Source organism: Penicillium paradoxum (assembly GCF_028828445.1).
Source record: "Penicillium paradoxum strain IBT 22861 chromosome Unknown utg000003l_segment0_segment0, whole genome shotgun sequence".
NCBI lineage: Eukaryota > Fungi > Ascomycota > Eurotiomycetes > Eurotiales > Aspergillaceae > Penicillium > Penicillium paradoxum.
Genome location: NW_026643181.1, coordinates 4,376,736 through 4,397,175, shown reverse-complemented (window position 1 = coordinate 4,397,175; position 20,440 = coordinate 4,376,736). Strand labels below are relative to the sequence as shown.

At 49.5% G+C, this 20,440-nt stretch overlaps 8 protein-coding genes across 8 annotated transcripts; 3 read left to right on the top strand and 5 right to left on the bottom strand.

The window, feature by feature from the left end:
• Nucleotides 1-137: 137 nt before the first annotated feature.
• Nucleotides 138-1,453, bottom strand: N7457_003491 (5'/3'-nucleotidase SurE; the record flags this gene model as incomplete). The annotated part of the gene is made up of 3 exons (XM_057174536.1): nucleotides 138-207; nucleotides 270-1,171; nucleotides 1,442-1,453. 3 exons carry the CDS (start codon nucleotides 1,451-1,453, stop codon nucleotides 138-140), a joined length of 984 nt encoding a protein of 327 aa, XP_057034687.1.
• Nucleotides 1,454-4,012: 2,559 nt separating this feature from the next.
• N7457_003490 (Zn(II)2Cys6 transcription factor domain-containing protein) lies at nucleotides 4,013-6,628 on the top strand (the record flags this gene model as incomplete). The annotated part of the gene is made up of 5 exons (XM_057174535.1): nucleotides 4,013-4,236; nucleotides 4,307-5,435; nucleotides 5,488-5,596; nucleotides 5,654-5,979; nucleotides 6,032-6,628. The coding sequence occupies 5 exons, from the start codon at nucleotides 4,013-4,015 to the stop codon at nucleotides 6,626-6,628; spliced, it is 2,385 nt and encodes a 794-aa protein (XP_057034686.1).
• Nucleotides 6,629-7,089: 461 nt separating this feature from the next.
• On the bottom strand, nucleotides 7,090-7,564 carry N7457_003489 (DUF2462 domain-containing protein; the record flags this gene model as incomplete). The annotated part of the gene is made up of 3 exons (XM_057174534.1): nucleotides 7,090-7,245; nucleotides 7,338-7,419; nucleotides 7,515-7,564. 3 exons carry the CDS (start codon nucleotides 7,562-7,564, stop codon nucleotides 7,090-7,092), a joined length of 288 nt encoding a protein of 95 aa, XP_057034685.1.
• Nucleotides 7,565-8,518: 954 nt separating this feature from the next.
• Nucleotides 8,519-10,282, bottom strand: N7457_003488 (uncharacterized protein; the record flags this gene model as incomplete). The annotated part of the gene is made up of 6 exons (XM_057174533.1): nucleotides 8,519-8,786; nucleotides 8,853-8,889; nucleotides 8,943-9,453; nucleotides 9,512-9,763; nucleotides 9,825-9,996; nucleotides 10,071-10,282. 6 exons carry the CDS (start codon nucleotides 10,280-10,282, stop codon nucleotides 8,519-8,521), a joined length of 1,452 nt encoding a protein of 483 aa, XP_057034684.1.
• An 846-nt stretch (nucleotides 10,283-11,128) lies between these two features.
• N7457_003487 (uncharacterized protein) lies at nucleotides 11,129-11,992 on the bottom strand (the record flags this gene model as incomplete). The annotated part of the gene is made up of 1 exon (XM_057174532.1): nucleotides 11,129-11,992. The coding sequence occupies one exon, from the start codon at nucleotides 11,990-11,992 to the stop codon at nucleotides 11,129-11,131; it is 864 nt and encodes a 287-aa protein (XP_057034683.1).
• Nucleotides 11,993-12,349: 357 nt separating this feature from the next.
• On the top strand, nucleotides 12,350-14,526 carry N7457_003486 (putative GTPase NOG2; the record flags this gene model as incomplete). Its single annotated transcript, XM_057174531.1, has 3 exons — nucleotides 12,350-12,447; nucleotides 12,512-13,259; nucleotides 13,687-14,526. 3 exons carry the CDS (start codon nucleotides 12,350-12,352, stop codon nucleotides 14,524-14,526), a joined length of 1,686 nt encoding a protein of 561 aa, XP_057034682.1.
• A 618-nt stretch (nucleotides 14,527-15,144) lies between these two features.
• N7457_003485 (uncharacterized protein) lies at nucleotides 15,145-17,614 on the bottom strand (the record flags this gene model as incomplete). The annotated part of the gene is made up of 4 exons (XM_057174530.1): nucleotides 15,145-16,192; nucleotides 16,249-16,815; nucleotides 16,865-16,889; nucleotides 16,942-17,614. 4 exons carry the CDS (start codon nucleotides 17,612-17,614, stop codon nucleotides 15,145-15,147), a joined length of 2,313 nt encoding a protein of 770 aa, XP_057034681.1.
• A 356-nt stretch (nucleotides 17,615-17,970) lies between these two features.
• Nucleotides 17,971-20,080, top strand: N7457_003484 (protein kinase IKS1; the record flags this gene model as incomplete). Its single annotated transcript, XM_057174529.1, has 2 exons — nucleotides 17,971-18,026; nucleotides 18,073-20,080. The coding sequence occupies 2 exons, from the start codon at nucleotides 17,971-17,973 to the stop codon at nucleotides 20,078-20,080; spliced, it is 2,064 nt and encodes a 687-aa protein (XP_057034680.1).
• Nucleotides 20,081-20,440: the final 360 nt, after the last annotated feature.

Below are 20,440 nucleotides of genomic sequence, written 5' to 3'. Positions count from 1 at the left end.
TGCAACCAAAAGAGAGTCGTATGTGCAATTCCCGTATATGTACAAAACGGACCGGTCTTCATAAATAACTAAATTATGCATTCGGAAACCATTGTGGGTATCGTAGGATCATTCAAAACATTCAAAGTTCAAGAACTTCAAGAGTCAAGGACCAACGGCCCCTCAAGGCCAGGGACATGCCAGAAGTTGGCACGTAGAGCAGTCACACTAGACATACAATTAGCATTGTCCCTATCAAGCAGCGCAGCGCAAAGAAGACCATCTCTTACCTAGTCGATCCATTGAGCACAGTATGAGCATCCGTACCCTCCTCGCTCTCCTGCAACGTCTTCTTCATGTCCGACAAATCAGCAGACCACTTGAACTGGCGCTGTCTTGGCGCAGGTCCATGTCCATTGACAACGACTCCATTCGTCTCACCATTCATATCGCCATTGACATGAACACCGTTCACACCATTCATCTTGTGAACCCCATTAACTCCGTTAATCCCATTAATCTTCTTGCTCACCCCATCCTCAGCATACAAACAACCTCTAGACCAATAATACGGCAACGTGCGCGTATACAACACAGGCCGATCCTCCACATCCAGCCGCATCGGCACATTGATATTATAAAGCTCGACCCGCTCATCCCAATTCTCAAAAAGATGCCCGACAATCCTCACCGCCAGCCGCGCCGCAGCAGCAATAACATCCGCCGGCTGCGGATCCTTGCTACCGAAGGAGATGGCGATACCGCGTTGTCCGCAGAACACCGCCTCCAGCGCACCGCCTACCGTCCCCGAAGAGAGGTTGTAGATGGTAGAAGCATTGCGGCCGTGGTTCGGGCCCGAGATGACGAGGTCGATGGGCGGGCGATCTGTGAAGAGATTGTGGAGACCGAGTTGGGCACAGCTGGCTGGGGTGCCGTTGCGGACCACGACCCAGTCGTTTTCGGGGTCCTCGGATGCGTAGGACTCGTCCCAGGTGCCGTCTGGGTTGAAGGAGTCTGGGTGGACGTAGGTTGCTGTGAGAGAGGCTTCGATTATGTGCGCTTTGCCGATCCAGGAGCGTGAGGCTGCGGGGATGGCTACTGAGACTTGGTGACCGTTGGCTTGTAGGGTGTCGACCAGGGGTCTGAGGTATGGTGATAGGCGAGTGCTTGGTGGGCCATCATCGTTGACTACCTGTTGGAATTGGTTAGCTGCGTTTCGGTCTTGGTTTGTTTTTTTGTTTTTTTAAATTAAATTGCATGATCTTGCTTTGCACTGTGCTGTCAGGTGCGTAGAAATGAAACATAGAATGTAGATATCATATGATGGTTCATCCCGGAGGTAAAGGAACTAGGTATGATCTATAGAATCCCTGCAAGAATTGATTTTCTATGCTGTATACAACATAGGTATAGAAGAAAAAGGGAAAAAGGAAAAAAAAACCTCTCCGATGACCTCACTTACCAGGATGTGCATGACGAAACAAATTAACTAGCGCTAGGGCAATAGCTTCAAATGTTGATATTCGATCCGGATCGAGGTTCTCGGTCTTGACTTCCGTGTTCCGAGGCCGTGAATAGGTATCCTTCTCTTTTTTTTGGGTTCTTGTCTGAATTTTAAGGAAATAAGAAGCAAAAAAAAGGAAGGAATAAATATTCTGCACCCCGCGGAAATTATCGGGGTGCAGGACACTTATACCTGGGGAATATTAAGGGATTTGGCCACACCGAATCACACACTGGGGCAATGGGTTGAAGCCGTTCTGCGGGGACGGCCAGTGAAAGAGCCGAAAGCAGTGTGCGGTGAACCGATCCGTCGGTTTTCGCTCGGAGATATAGTTTCTATTATGTATTCAAGGGATCTATACGGAGTACGGAGTGTGGAGTGCGGAGTCACGAGTGTGGAGGGTCTATATCGAGGGGTTGTTGCATGAGGCGTTCTATCAGTCAGACATCTGATGTAGATCTCCCCGGGCCAAATTAAATTCATTTGTCAGTTAATATATGCATGTAGTGCCGGTACTTTCGGGAGGTTTGAGGTGATGAGTAGGCAGTTCAATATAGTGATCAGTTTAATCTAGTGTTCAGGCTAGCATGCAGTCCTATAACCTAACAATTCTGACGCCTTTAGATACTATCTAGGTTACTATATAGTTTTAATAGTGAAATGTAAGTTCAAATTCCAAGATCCCTGAACCTAAAAACGGTGGATGACTAATCTTCTGCTAGCCCCGGCCCGGGAGCCAAGCCAACCTCGGAGACCTGGAAAACTCTCCCGAGGTCCCTGGACCCTGGAGTGTCGTTGTGGTTCGATCCCCTTGATACCCTGCGCCACATCTTTCCATGATCGCTGAACTACTCCATATGTCGGGCCACCCATTTGCTAGCGCCGGTCCCTGGCATGAATACGGGGCCCTAGGGCAGAACCTCACTTTCTCGCCATACTAGACATGTTTTATCCAGCCTTGGAGATCTCGAAGTCGACAGGACGTTTATGGCTCAGAGGGGGCAACCATCCCCGTTCAGCGACACTACCATGACTGAGTTTGTGATCGGGATGGGTAAATTCAGGCAGAACACTGAGCTGCAACTTCAAGTGGGATTACAGGTTCGGCTTGGCCTACATAAGCAGTCTTGGACCCGTGGACCCTTAGTGAGACCAATGATCAAGAGAGGGCGATGCCTATACAAGATTGGGCCCTAATCTAGGAGGCAACCACCACTACAAACCCATCTAATGTGCTCTACGCAGTAAACCTTCACAACCAGGCTGGCATCTATCGGTTGGGTGCATACAGTGGTATATGTTACAGCGGGCAGCGGGTGCAGACCACGTTAGACTTGGGGGGGAACCGGGATATGTACGATGCATCGGGTACTTACTCTCAGCGAACAAGGTACTGTGGCTATAAACTTGGAGGAATGGGAGATTGAAAATAACCCTGTAGAATACTCATCGTTCTCTGTCCTGTTTCAACCAGTTCTTCAGACAACTAGTCGGCTCCGAAGTGACCAAATGTGCCCACTTTGAGTTCAAAGGCAAATCTCGTTGCGCGAATATAGCCAGAATAATGTAGAGCCTAGGACCCGTAGTTACCAGGAAATACTGAGATGAGAACTGTTTATGATATTGCCATCAGGTGACTCTATAGCTTGGAGATTGGACCCACGTGCCGTTGCGATGACTAAGATTTAACGTTGTAATGTACGGAGTACATGTAGTGGATATTGAATATTGGATAAAAGCATTCATCCGACAATCGACATTGTATAGACACGTGGTGTTATAGTTGTAGACATGCATTATCCCCCATATGCCTATATATACCTACCTAGTTATCCCGACCGTTCGAGTTAAGGCGAAAGAATCCAAGTGCTGCATCGTACACGGTATCTCGTAGAACGGGGTCTGGAACCGAGAAAAATTCTGTTGTTTAGCCGACTGTAATTTTGACTGGCCCCGTTCCTGGATGATAACTACTTGATGTGCTCTAAAATAGCGTACGGAGCACATAAATCTGACTAGGTACAGACCTAGTTTCTCTGACACCATACTCTCTCGTAAGGTCAGTCCACCCACGGAGATCATCACGCCGATATAGCTCGATTAAACCCCTATCTTTCTTTTTAGGTTGCATAGTTATTTCCAGAGCAGTCTCGTCTGTCGTAGTTCCTCTTACTCCGTACCTCGCTCGAACATCGTATTCTCAACTGGATCTATTTTTAAGTAAACATCAACGAAATCCTGAAGTGGTCTGTGCCAGCAACACGCTAGAGACGATCACAGAAAATCTTGAGGTGGGGAATCCCGTCAGCACTCAACATCTTTCAGCCCCTCAACTCTCATCGTCTCGAGCGACCACCATCGAATTCATCTCATCCTTTGAGATATATCGACTTGTTGACACCCGTGCACTATACAGCTCCAGTCTGTCCCGACCAAACCGTCCCTGCAAAGTCTCAAAAAGCTAGTCTTTTTGGGATCTTTGCTTAACTAGGTCGTCGCTGCCACCTCACCCTCGCCCTCCCACCCTGTATGGACCGTGGAAGTACTGGAACAGCTGCGGGGATCGACCCCAAAATCTTGGATAATTGGCAAACTGAGGCCGCCTTTTCTGTCGCATCGTGGGAACATCTGGGATATGACCAACCTCCCGAGTGGGACACCAGTCAGGAATCGAGCCAGTGCGATGCAGATATCGCGGACCTAGGCACGTTCCATGGCCCTATGAATGCCGAATACCGTCGTCTGGAGAACAGGTCCGGAAACTCCTCCCTGGCGCAACACGAGCTCTGATGGTGATGTGGCTAACGTTTGTTTTGGTTGCAGGAAGCACGATATAGCCCTCGAGAATCCGAGCTACTCCGAGGGCATTGTCGAGGGCACTGGTAGTGGCACTATCAGTCCCAAGACGATTCCATCGTCCGCTGACGAGAACTTCCAATCCGACGAGGGTTGGCCGCAATTCCAACTGTACAACTCCGTGGCCATGCCCTTGGATGCATCTCTTCTCTACCCCTATGCGAAGGGACCGAATCACTCGACTGGCGCTGTTATCGTTGACGATGTTGGAGAAATACCTCACGGCGGGTTTGCAGATGCCCCGGCGGATGGCATCATGTCGTTTCAGCAAATCCCACAGGTCTTCCCCATGATGCCCGAGCAGTGGGCCGAGATTCCACACGGTGTGCCCATGGATAACATGCCTCCGCCGCAAGAATCAATGTCGCTACCGGTCTCCGCACACCAGAGCCCCAAGGATCACTCTATGTGCGAGTTTCAGACTTCTATCAGATCGCTGGAATCGCGCTGGCTGAATAGTCTGGAATCTCAACTACCCACCCCACAGATAGCACAGGCCCCTCAGATTGTCGGCCAGAGAAGCACGCATGTGGGCCAGGAATTCCAATTCAAATCGGAGAATTCTTCGGTGTCGGGCGACTTGTCTGGTATATACGAATGCTCCTATTCGGCTACCAGCGACGACGCCCCAGCTTTTGCGGATCGCCAGCTGGAAGATGATGAAACCCAGTGGAAGACCTCACCGCATGGATCTGCTTCGCCAGAGGCTGCGCAATCTGTATTCAAGACCACTGCCTTCATGGTGAGTGAGAATCCTGCGGAGTCTCTGGTCTCTACCGTGCCTTCAAGGTCAAGGACCTCATCGACTGCTGGCCAACGTGCCGGTCGACCCGCACCACTTGCAATGCAATCCACGGCTACAATCCGAAAGCGCAAGACCAGAAACCCTGGCTCCTCAATCGACCATGGCATCCCGCGCCCATTGCAGATTGTCCAGGAGGATGGCCAAGGTGGCTCTATTGCGTCTGCAGATTTCGTCTCACCTCCACGAGGCGCTCGTCGCAAGGGCCCATTAAGCATGGTTGGAAGAGCCAATGCTGGCCTCCGTAGAAAGAACAAGGATACTTGTGTTCAGTGTCGACTGAACAAGCGCAAGGTCAGTATTTCCTTCTCTTTGCTGTATTCTCATGAGGCTAACGTATTTCCAGTGTGATGGAAGCTCACCTTGCGATGCTTGTCGTCCGACCCTTCACGAGCAACCCTGTGCTCGTGCTTGCTTCTCTAGTATCGTTGAGTTCGGAACCTGCAACTACATCTGTGAGTATAATCTGAAGCATCCTATATACCCTTCAACTGACTGACTGTTTGAATTAGCTCAACGAGCTGTCAATCACCCTACTATGGATGGTTCGAACCGAGTTCGAATGGAAATCCCATCTGAATTTGATCTCAGTCAACTGTTGTCTTTGCTTGCCGAGCGCCAGGGGCGGTTCAACATCCGCGCTAGCCAGGCATGGGGCTCTCTCTACGTTCTTGACCTTGGAGAAACCTACAAGTTCTTAAAGAACCTGAGCGAGTACAACGGCAACTCGAAGTCTACCTTCCTAGAGTTCATTGACCGACGAATCGTCGACTCGAAGGACAAGTCCAAGAACTGGCTGTCATGTGTCGCCGACTGCGACCCAATGAACCAAGCCTACGTAAGTTTCCACTTGTCTCGCCTCACGATTCATAAACGCTAACCATCCTCAGACCCTCCTCTCCCAGTGGAACAACATGCCCAGCCGCGCCAAATACAGCTTCGTCTCACTTGACCCAGCAGGCGAAGAACGAACAATGGACGTTAACAACCCAGAAGATCAACGCGAGATCCTCCTCGCAGCCCAACTCTCCCGAATCTTCTGCCGCATGCTCGAAGTCGAAGGCTTCCGCAAGCTCGAGCGCGACTTCTACAACATCAAATGGAAGCAAATCTCGCACGAGACCCACGTGCGCTTCCTTAGCGAACTCGGTCACATCCTGCTAACGCTACGCTGGCGTGTGAGCTGGTGGAAGCGCCTCGGCGACGGCGGCCAAACCCCCGATCCTACACAGCAGCACTACATCGACCGCGTCGAGCTGCTCTGCCGTATTCTTTACGTCTACTATACCTGCGTATTGGCGAAGCTGCCCTCCTGGTCAGCTGCCGATGTTCCCAAGGGAATCTGGTCGACGTATGCGGACTCGGAGAATGCCGTCTGGGATGACTTCCCTTCCGACTCGAGCGACGGCGGTTTCAATGGCTGGATGGAGCGCGGCCAGGATCTAATCGAGCAGGCCGGTGTTCCCAGCCGGATATCGAAGTTCTGAGCGAGCTCGTCTGCGCATATGCTTTGGATGGTTACGGCAATGGAGTTGGAACTATAGATACCCTTATTTCTTTTCTTGTTTCCTATGTTTTTCTCTTTTTTTTTCTCTTTTTTCTTTTGAAAATTTCGTTGTTCCTCTTGGAACCACATTATGATGTTTATATAACGGGGCTTTTTTATGATTTGATGATTTCGCGCATGTTCTATCAGGTTGATTTCTTTGTACATGAAATTATCCCTTGACATAACAGAACACACTCTACTTCACTATATCTCGGCATCTCATATTCCTAGACATCCCTAGATGTAGATTACATATTTCATCACATCCACTAGAAGAAAAAAACGACAAGAGAAAACTGGGTATCGATTTCATGCACTCATATAACGAGCTCTAGATAGACGAACTGCAAACACGATCGAAAAAAAAACAACAAAAAATAGTCCAATCCATCACATCCCTCACTTCTTAGCCGCAGGCTTGAGAGTGCCATCCTTGCGAGCAGCATTACGCTCCTTCTGCAGACGGTCCTTCTTACCGCCAGCCAACAGCTCAAGGTGACCCGCCTTTGTGGCGAGACTGCGTTCTGTCATTGAGACGAGGCCGGATGTGAGTTTCTAGGGAACCAGGTGTCAGCCTTTATTCTTGTCCACAGATTGTGTGGAATTGCATCAATGAAACAATGTCGTAAATTGTTATCCATACGTACCTTGGTGAGCTTCTTCTGCTTGATCAGACCGGCTTTCTTGGGTGCGACGGAACGCACACCGGGTCTTGTGGTCTTGGAGGGCCTGGAGTAGGACATAGGTTAGTCTCAAAATGATCTTAGATAGCTAGCACAGTCGACCACAAGTGGCTTTCGATGTCCATCTGGACTGGCACTTACTTTCTGCCAGGACCGCTGGGACCGGCCTTCTTCAATGATCCTTGCACCATGGTTGTGTCGGGGTTGGTTTTGTAGTATGGATTGGAGGTATTTAGATCGATAAGAAGGTCAAGAAGTCGAAAATTCCGTAAAAAAGCACCGCCAGCAGCACGAAAGTGGTTCTGGGCTTCTGTTTCTTTTTTTCTTGGGTGGGTTGCCGGAGGGAAATTTGCTTATCGCTCTTATCTGGTCATGTGATGTGTGGGCCTGGGGTGGGTTTTTCCGGATTCCGAAGTATAGCATGGGCCGGGAAATGAGGATGTGGATATTCTTTTTTTCTCATGAAAACCAGGTATTGAAAAGGCGAAAAAAATAAAAAAAGATAGGTATCCATTTCGAGATCGACCGGAGTCGAACCGGACAGCTGGGTGGTGGAAGATCTTCGGCACTTCCCTCGTGGTACACATACGGAGTATGTTACCACTAGGCCACCTGCTGTGAATTAACTGGTTGTTGTTATCTGTTTGTTTTAGCTCGCGCTTTCTAAGGATTTTGCTTTGTTTTGGTCTATGGGGCTATGATATTTGCCCTATTTACCTCACGGACTTGTGCTTATGCACTCGTAGACCAATGAAGCTAGTTTAAGCCATTTGATATGTCTCTAGTAGACCACTGAAGCTGCATGGTGGACAAATATGTAGTGGTTCTTGGTATAATATCGGATAGCCTCAGGCACTTTTCAAACCTGTTGCCTTTCTCAGTCACCTTGATCTCACATATCAGCATTAGACCTTGGAAGATTGGATCGTGGGTATCCATGGATGTGTATATATATAATTAAAGTCTAATTCGAAGCAGCAGGAGTTAAGCTCCAAAGTTTATCCCTGGTATCATGAGATATTCATGGATTGTCACGCGACTCGTCTAGATACAACCCAGATGCAGCCAATCTAACATGGCAAGATGTCTAAGTACCAACAGAAAACCCCTGGAGAGGACACACGTATAAAGCACCAAGTCATCTATCAGTATGTATACTTGAATCCAACCTGTCCCTCAATTGGCTTTCCACCGGCGTCGACCCGCTTGTTTGCTCGATAGAACTTCAGTGTCAGCAGGCCCACGATCACGACGATCAAAGCATTGGCCAGCATAGTACAGATCAGGCCCGGTCCATAATCTGGTGCATCCTGGGCACGGAATACCGTTGTTCCAATAATGCCACCGATGCTGCCTCCGCCGATCAGTGTCGCAGACGTGAAGGCTCGCTTCCATTGGCCACGAATGTTGTTGCTAAAACAAGGACATGTCAGAACCCATGATGGGATGGGAATAAATAAGGGAACGCTGGGTTCTTACCTTTGCCAAGATACCAGCGCTGGGCAGTTTGCGTTTGCTACAAGACACGTCAGTCGAGCCTTAGCCATGACAAGAGAACAGTTCACTCACCGGCAGCAGTAATTAAAAAGGCTCCGAAGTATCGGGGTGCTGGATTCTCAAGATACCCTAGTAGTGCTAGGCCAACAATGCCTACCAGTCCGTTTGCAGCAACGATGGGTCCCCGTATGCGCCATTTATCTGCGAAATATGCCTGAGTGAACATGACTATGGCTGCTGCAGCATATGGTGGCGCAACAAGACACTGCGCCTTTGCCACAGAAAAGCCCATGCTCTTCTCCAGAATGATTGGCAGGAAATATGCAATCGCATAGGTATTCGTGGTGCTAAGCATGAATAACACGGCGTATGCCCAGACCTTGCTATCTTTGCCGTTTGCGAGATAGCTCTTCAGGGAGAACGGCTCCACAGTGGCATCTGCTCTGTCATTTTCAATTCTGGCAATGACAAAAGAGGCCTCGGTTTGGTTGATGAATTTCCAGGATTTGGGGGCTTTTTCTGGGAAGTCGACTAGAAAGATGTAGGCAATGAGGCCCAGCACGCAGGTTAGGAGGCCTTCAATCTGGATTGCACATTTGATTAGCACACTTTCTCGTCACATGAGGGGTAGTTAGTCTTACAATGAAGATCCACTGCCAGCCCGCTTTCCCGGCTATTCCATCCATTTGCATTAAACCGTAGGCTAAGATACCGCCAAAGCCCGAAGCCATGCTTCCAATCAGATAGAAGGTAGCATTACGCTTCTGCAGCTCATAGCGCGGATACCAAGTACTGAGGAGGTAGACGCTACCGGGGAATAATCCAGCCTCTAGGGCGCCGAGGATTATTCGCAGGCCGGCCAAAGTTTCCCAGTTCGGGGCAAAACCAAATGCCTAAGGAATTGTTAGTGAAGGGCCTAAGTCTTGGCTTGTTTTGCTCGCCATGGAAGCTTACAATCATAACGCCTCCCCAGAGAACTCCGATACTCGAAAGGAAGAGTCGGGGTCCAATTTTGCGAATGACAACCGTGGCGGGGATCTGGAAGATTGTGTATGTGATGAAGAATACCAACGAGACAATGCTATAGCCATTGTTGGATTGGTTCATGTTCAAGTCTATTTGCATCCTGGGATAGATTCCAAGGTTAGCTGGACGAATGCGTGTACATGTCAATCGTCAGTCTCCTTCCATGTCACTTACCCTGCAACAGAAGCAGCCCCAAGATTCGTCCGATCTAACAGACTGATACAATACAGACATCCCAGTGTGAGAACCAGGCGAATATCAATCCGCCGGATGAGCTTCTTCTGCTCATCTGGACTGAAAGAGTCGATTATCTCCTGGTGATGGAGGGCCCCCTTTTCAGTGTTCTCGATCTGCTCGACATCGTCCTTATGGTGGGAGTCTTTCATGATCCTTGCTTTGTGAATTGGGCTCTCAAATGGCTCAATGAAACAATTGTCTTCTCCTCTGTGCCATGGTGAATATATACTTCTCCTCTTTGCGGGGTAAGTCTAGCTTCGGCACTAACGTCAAAATCCCACATTTCCCCCGCGAACTGGCGCATCTTGGCGATACATCCCAGCGTAGAATTATCCTGCGCTCATCCGAGGTTGTCTGATCCCGGCTGTTGATTGGGCTGCCAAGCTCCGGTGGGAGTTGTTTGGAGTCTATCACCATGGGTTGGATCTTCCACCGGGGCTTGTTGATCGGCAAACTACACAGCTTTTGACGGAGGCTTTTCGGTGGCAAAGACAGGTGCCGCCCTTGGGAAAGGTCCCAAGAGGCCTAGGCGTTATTCGGCATTCAAAGCTCCCGACGACAGCATAACGGCCCAAGGGCCAAGCTGGCTGCTGTGTTATGCATCACATGATATGACTCTCGTGCGATAGTTTAGCGAATGCCTCGTAGGGAGATACCTTAATATTGAGATTTTATGTGACAGGCTTATGGATATATGTTGGTTAGATCATTGTACGTCTCTGGGGAATCGATGTCATCAATGGGTTTCATAGACTTTGAATATTTATTGCAATTGGGTCTTGATATCAATATTTTCCGTGAGATTGCTACTTACTTTGATCTATTCTTGCTCCCTAGCTGTCTCCACACGAGCCTTGCGCGAGCTGATATTGTTTAAAGCATACTGGATACTAGCGAGAAGATGGAAGACGGAAGGGTCTCCAAAGGAACATTTGGTTTAAGTTGAAATATGACAGCTTAGAAGATATTGTACATGATGCCAAAAAAAATTACACTCAAAGCTTACCACCAGTGATTGCCTCGGCAAGCTTCTTAACACGTTCCTGACTAAGATCCCAGCGCATAGCCTCGTTGGCGCGAGTCTTGTTGGCAAGACTGTTGATAGTAGGGGGGTTACCCAGGTTCCAGATGTTCTCGCCGGGTTGGTGATCGTTGCGCCATGCCTCATTCTCGCCCTCGGGGAAGGCCCGGTCGATCTCAGCGGCGAGCTGCTCTTCCGTTGTAATGAAGGTGCGAGCATTCATATACAGAGCCTGGATGTGCTGCTTGCGCTCAGCTTCTTTTTGCGCCTGCTTGGATTCCAGGCGTGCCCGAGAGAGGGCAAGACGTGCCTCCCGGTTGGGGTCGGGCAAAACTGGCTGTTTCTGGGGCATCATCGCTTGGATGGTGGATGGCCGGGTGAGGCGTTCGTCCTCACGCTCAGCCTGCTGAAGAATGCGGTCCCGCCGATTCTGACTTTCAAGACTGCGGCTGACAATTAAACCATCTGCGGTCCTCTTGCGCGCGTACAGTTCCTTGAGACCCTCTCGCAGGTTCTGTCTCCGCAAATCCGCCATCTTGTATTTCCACGCCTGCTTTTCGGGATCCTTGCTGTCGGGGCTCACTGTGCGCTCTGACTGGGGGAGTGGTGTGGCTGCATCGATATATTGTTTCCGAGGCTTGTCCGCTCGACGGGCCGGGAAGAGTTCGCGAGGCACGGGTAGAGTACCTCTGACATGAGGTTTGCTGGGGTTGGTGGGCTGAACAATCTTTGGCACATTGATGAAATGAGGGGACTCAGGCCCGACTCGAAGCTTGGAGGAGGAAGCAAATCCACGGACCTGCACGGTGGCAGTCCGGCTGTTGCGGAGGGCAGACATGCGGCGCAATTCAATCCCGTCACTCCGTGGAGCGATCGAACTGACAAAGAATTATCGTAAAAGTAGGGGATGAGTGAAAGGCCAATGACACGACCCTCAATTAAACCGAGAGGTAGCCTGAGGTTGATAACCGTATAATAGGGAGGATACGCGGTCGAGCAAGTCGGAAGAAACAGAAGCGATTTTCCCTTGGCCCGTGCACCGAATGTCTTGGCGCCAAAAAAAAATAATTCCTTCGCCGCCTTTTCTTTTTCTTCTTCTTTTCTTTGCACTCTGCCACTCTCCGTGTTTGGTCTTGCCTTCGATTTATTTTTCATCCAGGCACATTTCTCCTTTGTCACTCCAACCTACTCTATCATGGGTACAGGAAAGAAGGAGGCCGCTCGTAAAGAGCGGCAGGGGAAGGTCGACGATGGCATGGCAAATGTCAAGTCCAAAGGTGAAAATTTCTACCGGTATGTAAACCTTCAGCCAACATTTCAGTCAACCTTGATCAGCCAATACTAACCTGTCTACCAGCGATGCCAAGAAGATCAAGACCTTGAACATGTTCAAGGATGGCAAGGCACGCCGCAACGCACGGGGTGAAATCACAGTCGCTGCGAGTTATCAATCCAGAGATGTGCCCACAGCCCGCATCGAGCCACACCGTAAATGGTTTGCCAACTCGCGAGTCATCTCGCAAGAGGCATTATCCTCGTTCCGTGATGCTGTTGCTGAGCGTGCTGCCGATCCCTACCAAGTTCTTCTGAAGACCAACAAGCTCCCCATGAGTTTGATTCGGGACAATGACACGGTCAACGGACTGAAGCAACATCAGGCTAAGATGGCTATTGAGACTTCTCCTTTCAATGATACCTTCGGCCCCAAAGCCCAGCGCAAGCGGGTCAAGCTTGGTGTCTCGTCTCTTGAAGACCTTGCTGGCGAGACTGCTAAGCTGCAAGACTCCTACATCGAAAAGAACGATGAGGGAACCTACGCAGATGGAAGTGCGATTGTCCGCGGCGATGACACTGCCGCCGTGGAAGACCTTGGTCTGCTCACTACATCTCGTGAATCTGTGTTCCTTAAGGGACAGAGTAAGCGTATCTGGAACGAGTTGTACAAGGTCATTGACTCTTCCGATGTCATTCTCCATGTCCTGGATTCTCGTGATCCTGAAGGTACCCGTTGCAGAAGTGTTGAAAAATACATTCGCGAGGAGGCTCCTCACAAACACTTGGTTTTCGTTCTGAACAAGTGTGATCTCGTCCCCACTGGCGTTGCTGTAAGTCTCACTATCCCCCCTTCACTTTGTTTACATCCTGCCCTACTCTTGCTTCTCTTGCTTTTCCTGTGTTTTTTTTTTTTTTTTTTGTTTCTCCCCCTGTTCCATCGCTAAGTCAAGGCTTCTTCCTGCGACTCATGTCGTGCATGACTTCGGTCGTGCTTTTTTTCAATGGAATTCCGTCTGTTACAGCTTTGGTATATTAACACTGGCCCGCACCGAATTTCGTTATGAACCTAGGTTGACTTGCTCTCGTCTTGAGAGCCTGTCGCAAGGGTCAGATGTGTTTTGTTTTTGAGTTGAACTCTTGCTTCTGCCTTTTTTTGGTGGCTTAGTGGCAGAGTTCTTAGTAACATCCCACACATTCCATTTTCACAATGTTCATTCATTGCTAGTGACTGATTGCTAACTTTGCATCTTTGACTAGGCCGCTTGGGTTCGCCATCTTTCTAAGGATTACCCTACTCTTGCATTCCATGCCAATATCAACAACTCTTTCGGCAAGGGTTCTCTGATCTCTCTGCTCCGTCAGTTCTCATCACTCCACTCGGACCGTAAACAGGTCTCGGTTGGTTTGATCGGCTACCCCAACTCGGGCAAGTCTTCCATCATCAACACTCTCCGCAACAAGAAGGTGTGCACAGTCGCTCCCATCCCGGGTGAAACCAAGGTGTGGCAGTACATCACTCTGATGAAGAGAATCTACCTCATCGATTGCCCCGGTGTCGTTCCTCCCAACCAAAATGATACCGCAGAGGATATTCTTCTCCGTGGTGTTTGCAGAGTTGAGAACGTTCACAACCCTGAACAATATATTCCTGCTGTCCTCAAGCGTGTCCTGCCCCGTCACCTTGAGCGTACCTATGGTATCAAGCACCAAGAGAACTACCTGGACTGGCTCGCCCTTCTTGCCCGCCAGGGTGGTCGTCTTCTCAAGGGAGGTGAAGCCGATCTGGACGGTGTCGCCAAGATGGTGATCAACGATTTCCTTCGAGGAAAGATCCCCTGGTACACACCCCCACCCAAGCCTCCGGGCAAGGACGAGAACAGCGAGAAGGGTGATGCGCCTGCCGAGGGCGTCGAGGGTCGTGAAGGCCGTCTTGGCGAGATGCCTCGCAAGCGCAAGTTGGATGAAAACAACGAGCCTGCTGCCAAGGAATCCAAGACTGAGTCCGCTCAGCAAGATGCCGCAGATCCCGATGACAGCGACAATGATTCCATCGCCAACATTGAGGTCAGCGATGTGGAGAGTGGCGAGGATGAGTGATTGATCCATCGATGTTTTCTCTAGCACTCGTGTTTCATCTCCATTCAGCCTTATGAAAACAGGCAATCTGCCCACATGAGATCAGCTAGGCATGCTCTTGAGATACCAGAGCTTCTGGCTGGCTCATTCCCCCAGTTCCGCAGCGAGCGGACTTGGCTCTCCACACAGCACCTCACGTATGCTTGTACGGCGCAGCAGTTTGAAGGTTGTCTTGCGACACGTCGCCCAGCCCTGAAGAGCGCCTGCTACCATATTGCTGCGTGATCTATCGTGAGCATCCCGGTACAAATCTTGTACAACACCTGGTGTTTTGGTGTCTCACCACCAGCTCCAACTCAGATACCCGATTCAATAGGAATCAAAATGAATGAAAATATTTCGCACCCTAATCTCTTCCTCGTTCTCAGTAGTCGTAAAATCACATCGTATTAGTCCCATGCACTGCTCCGTATAATCCAACCTCGCATGCTGAGATCCGTTCTGCGGTTCTCCACTCCAGAACCACGGGTTGAATCCGGGGAGAGAAGCGCGGCAGAAAATAGCGACTTCCCTGGTCAAATCCACCTGGCACTGGGTCATTTGCTTTCCATCAGAAAGCTACACCTGCTGGTCTGCATCTCATTTCTTCACTTGCTCTTTCCAAGGCGCCTGACGGGCCAAAATAGCTCGCAGACCATGATAATTCCGATGAGCGGTTGGTACCATTCTCAAAAGATCAAGCACATTAAACCCACTGCCCGGATCCCGAATGGAGGGATCGGCACCTGCATCCAACAGGATCTCCACAACCTCAAATTTGAAACGCAGACTGGCAATCCATACTGGTGTGGCTCCAATACGACCACCGGGAGCATTGACATCGATGTCTGGGTCCGACGCGAGAAGAGACTTTACGACAGGAACCATGCCAAAGGAGGCGGCGTAGTATAGAGGATGCGTTGTGTCAATGGCCATGATATCATTTTTGCATGTAGCGGTGGTCGTCTGAAACAATGTCTGTATCCAAGTGCCATAATTTCCTCGGCCAGCAAGGGTTCTCGTAGCAAAGAACTTGTGGACCATATACTGTTGTGGATCTCCAAACCCACAAGCAGCACCATGCTCTGGCCAAAAGTTTGCAGCGTAAACTATGAACGGATGATTATCTCTCAGCTTTGATGGATTGTCAGGATATGCTAAGTATCCCTGCGCGAAATTGTCGAGGGAGAGGTATGTGAGACAGCTGTGCATGGCTTTCAGGTCCGCACTTGCAGGATCCAGCGCAAAATATTGTACTCGAGATGAGCGGATCCAATCAGAGGTCAGGAAATCTTTGACAGATGAATGTGCCAGGCTGAGATAGCCGTCTTGGTCTTCAGTGATGAGCCCTTGGCATACTTGAAGAAGAATGTGGGGAGGAACAAGCATCATGTCCTCGTCAAGTGTCATGCATGTCTCATCTAGTACCACGATCTCGTTGAGACATTTCAAATTTAGCGGCTTCTTAGCGAAGCTTAGCCAGAAGAGGGCCTCGCGAGCAATCTTCCAATCGTCAGGGGCAATTCCTTCTAACATGCTTGCATAGGTCTCTCGCAAAGTCCCTGGGAGGTTCTTCAAGGCCTGTCGCATGGCCCTTACAGATCGCTGCGTGCTCAGGTTCTCCAAAGAGAGCTGAACCCAACGGAAACTAGAAGAGAGGAGTTAGGAATCAAAGAATAGGGCCTATTGATGGGTTCTACTAACGATCCATCGGCGCTGCGAAAGAGATTCCATTCAATCTCTGCTTTAAACTCCGACTCGAGGTTTCTGAGCGTATCATCGGTCTCAAGTCGATATTTGATGAAGGCATCAATGTCCCCCCGTGATTTCCAGCTTATATTCAGGATGGATGCACCTGGTTGCTTGGCGGAATTTGTGGTATTTGTAGTTGTTATAATCACACGAATATTCTTGCACAACCCGGCAAGCCTCAGAAGAGCTACCTCAAGAGGCTGCATATCATAGCTTTCGTTGATTGCATCAACTAAAAGGATAACCTGGATCTTTTCGGAAGCACACCTGGCAATGGCAGATTCAAGAACAGACATCTCAATAGGAAACCTAGTCGTTTGACTCCTCGGACCTTTGTTATAGATAGATCGGATTTCATCCAATATCGAAGGAACTGTACTCGAAAGCTGTGCTACCAGTGATCCTAGAACATTTCTTGCATTCTGAGATGCATTGTCTCCGATTGAGCAGTAAAAATAAGCAACGCACATAGTCTGGCTCTGAGAAGCCAGATACGTGAGTTCATTAGCAGTTTGCGCACTAAAGCATGTTAGATACAAAAGCAACCCTTTTCCCAAGGGAAACTTACAATAGTGTGCTTTTTCCAGTTCCAGCTTGATTTATTATGTCAGTGAGGAGGCTTTGAAGATAGCAGTAGCTACATACATTTTCCGAAAAGGAAGAGAGCTCGGTCTTCGTCTTGAATCAGGAACTTCTTCAGATGGCCGTCAATAAACCATCTACCAGTCCCAATATTGAGCCTTTTTGATGCCCGCAGGTGAGAATTTTCAGGGTTCATAGGAGCTATCCATTGAAATATCTTTCTGTTAGCAACTTGGTTTCGCTCTTGGGTTCGAATCTGCAAGTCCTCCTTAACTGCACTTGTCAGATCACGAATTTCATGTTGAATGTCCCGATCCGCTGAATTGTGGTCTGCCAGGAGGACCAATATCAACCACGATTTGACCCTTTCCAGACGAATCAGATGCTCATTGGCTTCCTTCTGGGTGAATGGCCATTTGAGGGTCTGCTTGAGACGCTTGAACTTGGTCTCAGAGGTTTCCAAGTCAGTGAGTAAGGATTGCAGGAATTCATTGGTTGTATGCAACACTCTTGCCAGAACCTCGCGATCAAATGGGCTTGTTTCCGAATGTTCCCATTCAAAAATAGCATCTGTCTGCACGGCAAGGTGTTCCAGGATTCCCTTGAGAGCAAATAGCTCTTCGCTAAGTTTGCGTACTTCAGACTTTGCAGTCTGTACCGTTTTGGCATATCGAATCAGACTCGATAGGACATGGCTGACCTCTATCACGAGGCCGGTGATTGAAATTGGGTCCATTGTGATTCCAATCAGGCTGAAATTGGGTTTCTGTGTATCCAAAGTCGAGAGCTGTGTGGGTTGTTGACTGGAGGTGGACCCCGCTTATAGATCATCCACGTTGGTCTGTTTCAGTTCTCACGCACACATTCAAATTCCATCCCCTTTTCAATTCAAGATCAGGCTGCATGGGAGTGCTGTGCAATCTAAATAAATATCCATCTCATCGTCAGTGAAGGAGGATAAACAAGCACGGGAAGAGAGATACATATTGCAGCAAAGATATTGACCAAAGTGTCGTTATCCGCTGCCGTCGCCTCACCGCCCCAACAATACATCGTCATCGATGAGCATTGTCATCCCATCACGTCTCCAAAATGCCCGCCGACATGTCTATGGTCCCCTACAATAGGGGGGATTCTGATGTGGTACTGTAAGTAATTTCAATTCCTGTGCTGGTGATTATCTAATTATCAAAGACGGCACAATGACTCGGTGGTTGTGTTCGACCATGACTCTCAGCAGCTCGTTCTCCGCAATACGTCAGACACGGACATTGGCGACATGGAGCTAGCCGACTGCCCATTCTGCCATCGCTCAATGCGCGAAAACAGCAGAGAAAGGAATTGTGTGAACGCCGAGGCCGAGGGAGAATTTATTAACCCGAATTACTTTCGCATGCTCAACAATAGCCTACCCGGCTCTGAAGCATCCTCGACTCCTCCGTCCCCACGCCATCGCTTTGTTCAGCCTGCACTCCCCGTTGGACCTACAAATGACACACGCGCTCAGTCTCCCTCGTCACCGCAAGGGATCTCCTCTGCGGCATTCAGCCCCGATTACTTCAAGAGATTCTTCGTGGAGGAACGAGTGCTGGGTAAAGGTGGAAAGGGAGTGGTGCTACTGGTGAAGCATGTCTTAGACAGCGTGTCACTTGGGCATTACGCATGCAAGCGTGTTCCTGTCGGTGATGATCATGAGTGGTTGGAAAAGGTACTGGGCGAAGTGCAGTTGTTACAGCATCTCTCCCACCAGAACCTTGTCTCATACCGTCATGTCTGGCTCGAAAATGCAAAGATAACCACCTTCGGCCCAAGTGTGCCTTGCGCATTTATATTGCAGCAATACTGCAATGCTGGCGATTTGCATGACTATATTTGCGGATCCATTGAAACCTCAACCACTGCACAGCAATTAAAGGACCGCCTCCGCCGCAAATCCAAGGGCGAACCCGAACCTCGAACTAAGCTGGCAGGGGCTCGCACCCTCCAGCTGGATGAGATCTACTCTTTCTTCCGTGATATAACCTCTGGGCTTCGCTATCTTCACGCCAGTGGATACATCCATCGTGATCTAAAGCCACACAATTGCCTGCTCCATGAGACCAGTGATGGCATTCGGGTTTTGGTCAGCGATTTCGGCGAGGTACAGTCCCAAGATGCAATGCGCAAATCAACCGGTGCGACTGGTACTCTTTCATACTGTGCTCCTGAAGTTCTTCGTCAGGAGTATCCTGACGGTCCATTTGGCAATTTCACCTTCAAATCCGATATTTTCTCCCTCGGCATGATCCTTTACTTTTTATGCTTCGCGGCACTTCCATACGCAAATGCCGATTTAATCAACGAGGAAAAAGAGGACTTGGATCAGCTCCGCGCCGAAATCACCAGTTGGGCTGGGTTTGACCATGCACGAGCTATCCGCTCCGATCTCCCAGAAAAGCTGTACAGGTTCCTAGAGCGCTTGCTCTCAGTCGATCCTGCTCGGAGACCCTCCGCCGAGGAGGTATTAAATGGCATCCAAGTTGGTGCCAACGCAAACGAAAACTTCCGCTTCAGAAAGGCTAGCTCGGGAAGTTCTGACCTGCCTACCGCTCGAATCCGCCCATTAGATAGCCCGCAGCCATCGTTGGAGCGGGCTCTATCCCCTACCAAAAAGCTACAACGAAACCCAACATCCTTCCGGCGTGACTCGATGTTTGACTCGAGCAAAGTTCGAAACGGTGCAGCACCAGTGGTTGACCGCAGTTCAGAGGAAAGCTCCTCTTATAGCCCGGATCGAGACATGGTGGTCCGGCGTCGCTATTCAACTACGCAACAAACGTCTCCCGCTCCACGCCCTCATGTACAATCGTCGCCCCTAAATTCTCAACCTCAATCAATGCCTCAACATCATCTTCTCCCACCCCCACCGAGCCGCTTTCCCGTCCTAAACTCCCTAGCATCTTTGGCCCCATCTTCACCCTCATCCATCTTACAACTCACACTCTTCCTCGCCAAAGTCACATCGCTCCTCCATCCATGCTCGCCATTAGCGGTCAATCCTTGGATTCTTTACCCCCTCCTTATCTCTGCAGCATTCACCTTGAGAACTCGCAATATTTGGGCTCAAGGCGTTGCCCTCTTTCTTCACATACTGGTTGTCGGGTTGGGTTTCCGTCTAGGTGCCCTGTGCATCTGGCACCAAAATTCAGAGATGCACTTGTAACTCCGTACTTTTCTCAGCATCCTCGGCATTCTGTTTGCAGCCTTTTGTTTCTTTGTGTACATCTACATGACCCGGCATGATAACCCCTGTTCAACGAATGAAAACGCGATGTTCTTTCCCAGGATGGAGATATGCAGCCACCCCATAAGATGTGTATTTCTATCGATTGTATTCTACATTGCTCAGAAGCAAAGTCAACGTCCACCCATCTACCCCCATCATCGCTGAGTAAGAAGGAACCAGAAGATTTTTCGCATCTCCTTGATATCCTCCGAAAGAAACATGTATTAATTAGCGTTTGCTTTGATCGTGTTGATCCGGTAGTCCACTAGGCATAGAATTTCCCGGGATGTTGTCGTC